Source organism: Sphaeroforma arctica (assembly GCF_001186125.1).
Source record: "Sphaeroforma arctica JP610 unplaced genomic scaffold supercont1.143, whole genome shotgun sequence".
Lineage (NCBI taxonomy): Eukaryota > Ichthyosporea > Ichthyophonida > Sphaeroforma > Sphaeroforma arctica.
The window spans coordinates 68,536-74,627 of record NW_014040415.1 but is presented as its reverse complement, the minus strand read 5'-3'; the positions used below and the strand labels follow the sequence as shown (position 1 = coordinate 74,627).

The window sequence follows — 6,092 nt, the reverse complement described above, 5'->3', positions numbered from 1 at the left end:
ATATATTTAGATATATCGATATATCGATATTGGTATAGATATAGATACAGATATAGGTATGGATATAGATATAGCTTATAGGAATGTGAGATATACATATAGATATAGCTTATAGGGATGTTTAATTCATGGTTCATATACAAGTAAATAACATAAACTCATATTTTGATGCTGGCAAAGAATATACATATGCTTTTCAGTGCATTTCTGCTCGAATACATGTTTTTGCTTTTTAAAATGTACAATTTTTTGTTTTATAAATAAAACTTTGTATTACGATCTTGCATATAGTTCCTCTTTAACGTAGAATATACACATATATCACGTGTATAATGCCATCAAACTACATTAACTACCTCTACATATTTGACATTATCATCTCACAAATATATTGCATTTATTCAGTTGATTACATACGATCTACATAAAACTGTAGGCAAAATCAGTTTTTGCATGTAAATATCGAGATACATACAGCGCACTAGACATCTATACAACAGCAACGCCCGCGTGTTCCTTTCATTGAGGTGTGTTTCAATACACGCATATATATGCTTCTTCTACTACCATCTGTAGTATACAATGCCGGTGTACGTCTGCACATATTTTTCTCCTGTACTGAGGTATTTCGCATTGCCTGATATACATCGTTTTGTTCTATAATTACATGGACCTATCTTGGATAATTGATTCACTTGAAACGTGCGAAAAATTTGGGAATCGAAGCACTACGATATTATTTTTACGTGTCGAAAGTCAGCGAGATATATACTACAGATCAAAGGTTTCTGTCACATCTATAATTGACTATATACATATGATGGTACTTAATTCTCGCGTGTCTAGACCTGCAAGTATGCATGCAACTACTCTATTCTGTATGATTCGATTCTGAAGTATATTCGAGATTGTATGACATCCATTCTTGGCAGCGCGCAAATAGCAGTCTACGGCCTATCGCAGGCAAGTCACTACAGCCCACTGCTCAGTTAAAATTGATCTTGACATGGCCCTTACAAACAAGTATTTTGGTCTCATATTTGGTACAAAACAAACAATCACCCGATTTGTATCCGCGCCCTGATTTTTTAACTTCATAACGAGAGTTGAACTAAATTGCTGCAGATATGATAGTGAAACTCGCCGTTAGATCGATCTATGCCTACGTTTCTCGATTAGGGTTTGCTACATCCATCCGGTCCCACGTATGGATCTAGTTATCGCCCGTCCCTTGCACGGGATGATTTACAAAGTATCTTGTGTGCTTGGAGAAACACATCGAGTCTCGCCTGCCTCTCGGTTGCACTGGAGAGCGCACCTCCTGAGCTTGTCTTTAGGCTCTTGCACTACATTTCTACCTACGAGCGTTAGAGACAGACGCAGAGCTGAGTTTCCGACTGCCCGATGGGTCTCTGCTTTGGCACTATGCACTTCATTGGAGAAGTACGGGCAAAGTGGAAATATGGTCGTGAATACACGTGCTTATATGTATCATCCTGTGTGTTAACTACTTCCACGGAACACCTGGCGGTTTAGCTCTACAAGCCACGCGGGTAAGTCTGGCAATACATGCTGTTAAGGGTGTATGGGTGTATGACACATGTGATGTCAAGACAGACACTGCGCGGCACCCATCGTTCGCTCGCACGCACAACCGTCTATGAGCGTCCACATACAGCAGTTCTTGTGGCGCCCGAGTGAATCTATTTATAGACAAGTGTCGGATTTGACACGTTCTGACGTTGACAGCCTCGCGGACTCGACCACAATCGAGCTCCCCACGAGCTCGCCCCCCTAAAAAGGGCCAATCCAGATATGATGGCAGACTCCCACAGCAGCATGAAGTGCGGTGGCCAAGCAAACTCGCTGCTCGAGAATGGCTCTGCAATACCCGATTCTAATATACATGACCTGAAATCCATATGTAGAGCACGCTCGAAATAGGGTGGATGATCCGATTTCGGTACTAGTTCCGGCGCATTCTGGTTTTGGAGATACGCCACGAATTGGGCTCTTCGTATTTGTTGAACAACGGTTCGATCCGTTGCTGGCGTTTGGCCTGAGTGGTATCAAATTGGCAGAAAATAAAACGAAAAAGTCAGACATTGTGGAACTGTGGAGATGTGTTTCTTTGTGATTACGGGCGGGTGAAAGCTATGTACAGATCAAGTAGACGTATTTATGCAGCTCGTGGACATTCTCATTGACCTTTACATAGGAGGTAGCGCTATAATCGACCCAATGCTCCTAATTAAGTTACGGAGTCAATCTCAATTTAGGGCGTCCCATTTCAATTTATCTCGGGACTATGCACTAAAGTGAAGCATACCGATACACATACACCTATACAAGGATACACACACAGGTACAGACATACACTCCACTAGTAACTAGTATGGGGGCGGCAGCACAGTATTGACCGGACAACAAGCAAGCCAGTAAACCACAAACACATCTTAACAAGCGCATATAACCTCTACACACCTTGCTCATTCTAGTTGGATCTCCCACTTTGAAAAAGGCCGGTGCAAACTCCACAAACCACTGCGGTTCTACAGCAGTCACCTCACGCATGTACTCCTTGGTGGTCAGCACAAGGTCATGGTAAACCACCCTGTGAAAAAGGACACATGGGACGAGAAAGGCAAGTGATTTGTACGTGCACGATAATCGATAAGAAAGGTATGGAACATGAGAGACAAGTGATTCGTACGTATATATATATATATATATAAAATCTATGAGACAGGAGAGCAATGTACTTAGTACGTGTACACACACAGAAAACATACGAGAAAGGGAGGGATGAAATTTATACGAATATATATATATATATATATATATATATATATATAATAATAATAATAAATAAATAATAATAAATAAATAAATAATAATAATATATATATATATATATATATATATATATATATATATATGTATATATGATGTATGGGACAGGAAAGATATGTGATTAGTACGTGTATGCATACATAATGACTTCATAACGGATTAAATACACGTGTGAAGTGCCTAGTCTCAAGCGTGCACCTTTTTAATAGCGCACTCCAACCATGAATAGGTACCGAACATGTGATGTTCAACACTGGTCCACAAAACCCTACAGCTCTCGCGAAGACCAGTTACAACCATACAGATAGCTGTGAATCAGACAAGCACTCTTGTGCATACAACATAGATATGCATATGTGCTATGTACTATCCATGAATGAATAAATGCTACACAGTCATGTGCATACAACACAGACACACAGACACAGACAAAGACGCAGACACAGACACACTATATATATATATATACCATGACAGAGGTATATACTACACGGCCATGGGCGTATACCTACCATTCGGGCTGCCGGTTGAAGAGTGCGGATGAGGGGTGGATATAGACCACGCTCTGCTCCACAAGTGTCTTGTAGCCTTCCTGTGGATCCTTCTTGGCAGCGTTACGGAAGAATCCAGATACAATGCACTTGCGCACAAGATTAAAGTTCATGCCCGCTGAGAGCACATCGAGTTTATATCTGTTGTGATAGGTGAAATGGGCATGTGTATTCAGTTGGACATAGGATTAAACTTTTTATTTATATCTGTTGTGATATATACATATATATATATATATAGGTGGAATCGACATGCGATATATATATATATAGGTGGAATCGACATGCGTGTTTAATTGTACATATGGTATTGATATCTATGTCTGGGAATAGTGCAGCCTGTAGCTTCCATCTGTGGTTCGTGCAATAGCATTGTGTTTTTAATGAAAGGTTCAGCGTGAAAAATTCCTATATTCGAAAATTGTTCGTGTTGAAATGGATGAATATTTGGGTGCGATTGGTGTCTGAATTGTCAATCGTACAAGTTGTAACGGTACTCATATATAAATAAATAAATACACACACACACACACACACACACACACACACACACACATATATAATAGTACCTGAGGTGAATATAGTATATATGTATTTGTGCATAGTACCCACAATAAACTGCCTATACACCTCTACATTAGATAAAGTATAGTGAATAAAGAATATGGACATGAAACACGTAGCACTGAATCCACATATTGTGACATACAGCGAAAACATACAAAATACGTACGACATCAACAAAACAACACTTACAACACTGACGACGAATTAGCTACGTCATTCACAGATCTTATGGCGTTGACCACCAACCATCTCTCGATAGAGCAAAATCTTACCACGACGTATTAATATTGGGTATGTATATACATATACACATGCAAGCATCTAACAAGTGTGTGCAATATCGGCCTTCTGGTCTATAATCATGCATCCATAAACGTGTACTTACATAAATATCTATGTATGAGATATCACAAACACACATATACATAAACCAAAAACATACTTAGGGCACAAGTCACGCTTCTGCAAACAGGCCCTACCCTACACACAAGAGCCAAGATCGCCCACATACACATACCTGTCCATAATGCCCAACATCTGCTTACGCACATCCTGAGCCCTTCTCAGCGTACGTGCCTGTATAAAGTTCTCATGGCACCACATGTTGCTGAACTTATTCTGCTTCCACGAGTTATAAACTGCCAGCAGTGTCAGATGGTCTCCCTCGGGTTGGAAGAATTTGGCACGCTTGGCATCGGCGTCCGCTTGCTTCTCCTTGGGCCGATAGAACACATTCTGGATGCTGAGCATGGCCACGACGGTTAAGATCTCTTCACTGCAGCCTAAGGCAACCTGTTGGTATTCAAAGGTGTGCATGTACACATATAATATAAGAGATGAGTACGTGCAGGCGTATGCAAGCACGTGTTTATTCGTACACGTGCACCTAAGTTTCCCATACACAGTGCTCCAGGGATCGGCAGACGCGTGTGCTTTGTATTATAAATACGGCTGTTCTTGTATAAATCAATGTACGAGTTTGTATACATTTAGCTGATAATAGCAAATATATCTAGAAATATTTATACTTGGGTAAGTTATTTATATTTAAGTAGGGGTTTCTCGTGTTGATGGGGATGAGATGCAATTGAATTCTTCATATGGCTTTCAAGCAATCATCAGACAAGTAAGACTTCGCACACAAATTTAGAAATCAAATACAAGTCAACATACAGCTAGCACCTGACAGCACATACCTACACATGTACACAATGTGTTTCTATACGCAGAGCAGTCTGTAATACCCGACAGCCTCGTACGCTTGACCAAATGTTCTTGAGAATGATATGGGCGTATAGCACTCGCCTCTGTTCAAACGTGAACAGAGAATAACTGTGCACAAATAATATGACATACTCATTCCATTGCGTTACGAAACACGCATAGTGCGATTGGAGATTTGCTGGGTCTCTGCAAGCACAGATACTCAAATGAAGCTCACGCCCACGGCACACAAATGTACAGAACTTCACACCACTTCTACGACGAGAGATCGGATTTAGAAAAAATCAGAACACTTAAGAGCCATGGAGGCATTCGAGGGATTTCGGGTACAAACACTAGATAAACAGGCCAGCTTAAGCATGGTAATAGAAACACAGCTGCAAAGTACGTCCACATGGGACTGTATACTACTCTCGCTAACGAAGGAGCAATATGCCATGCACATACTCACACACACATACACTCTGGATTAGGATCTTCATGCTATGCACGTACGCTCACACACATACACTCTGGATTAGGATCTTTATGCCATGCACATACTCACACACACATACACTTCTGGATTAGGATCTTCATGCTATGCACGTACGCTCACACACATACACTCTGGATTAGGATCTTCACGTACTCATACACACATACACTCTGGATTAGGATCTTTATGCCATGCACATACTCACACACTCTGGATTAGGATCTTCATGCTATGCACGTACGCTCACACACATACACTCTGGATTAGGATTTTCACGTACTCACACACACATACACTCTGGATTAGGATCTTTATGCCATGCACATACTCACACACACATACACTTCTGGATTAGGATCTTCATGCTATGCACGTACGCTCACACACATACACTCTGGATTAGGATCTTCACGTACTCA

General features: G+C 40.8%; 1 protein-coding gene across 1 annotated transcript in view; it reads right to left on the bottom strand.

Moving 5' to 3' along the window:
- Positions 1-1,966: 1,966 nt before the first annotated feature.
- Positions 1,967-6,092, bottom strand: part of SARC_02986 (hypothetical protein) — a gene marked incomplete at both ends in the record, with an annotated part of 12,750 nt that continues 8,624 nt past the window's right edge. Inside the window, 4 exons of the mRNA XM_014303238.1 lie at positions 1,967-2,059; positions 2,485-2,614; positions 3,366-3,545; positions 4,489-4,763. Coding sequence (XP_014158713.1) covers positions 1,967-2,059; positions 2,485-2,614; positions 3,366-3,545; positions 4,489-4,763 — 678 coding nt within the window. The remainder of the gene's footprint in view (positions 2,060-2,484; positions 2,615-3,365; positions 3,546-4,488; positions 4,764-6,092) is intronic.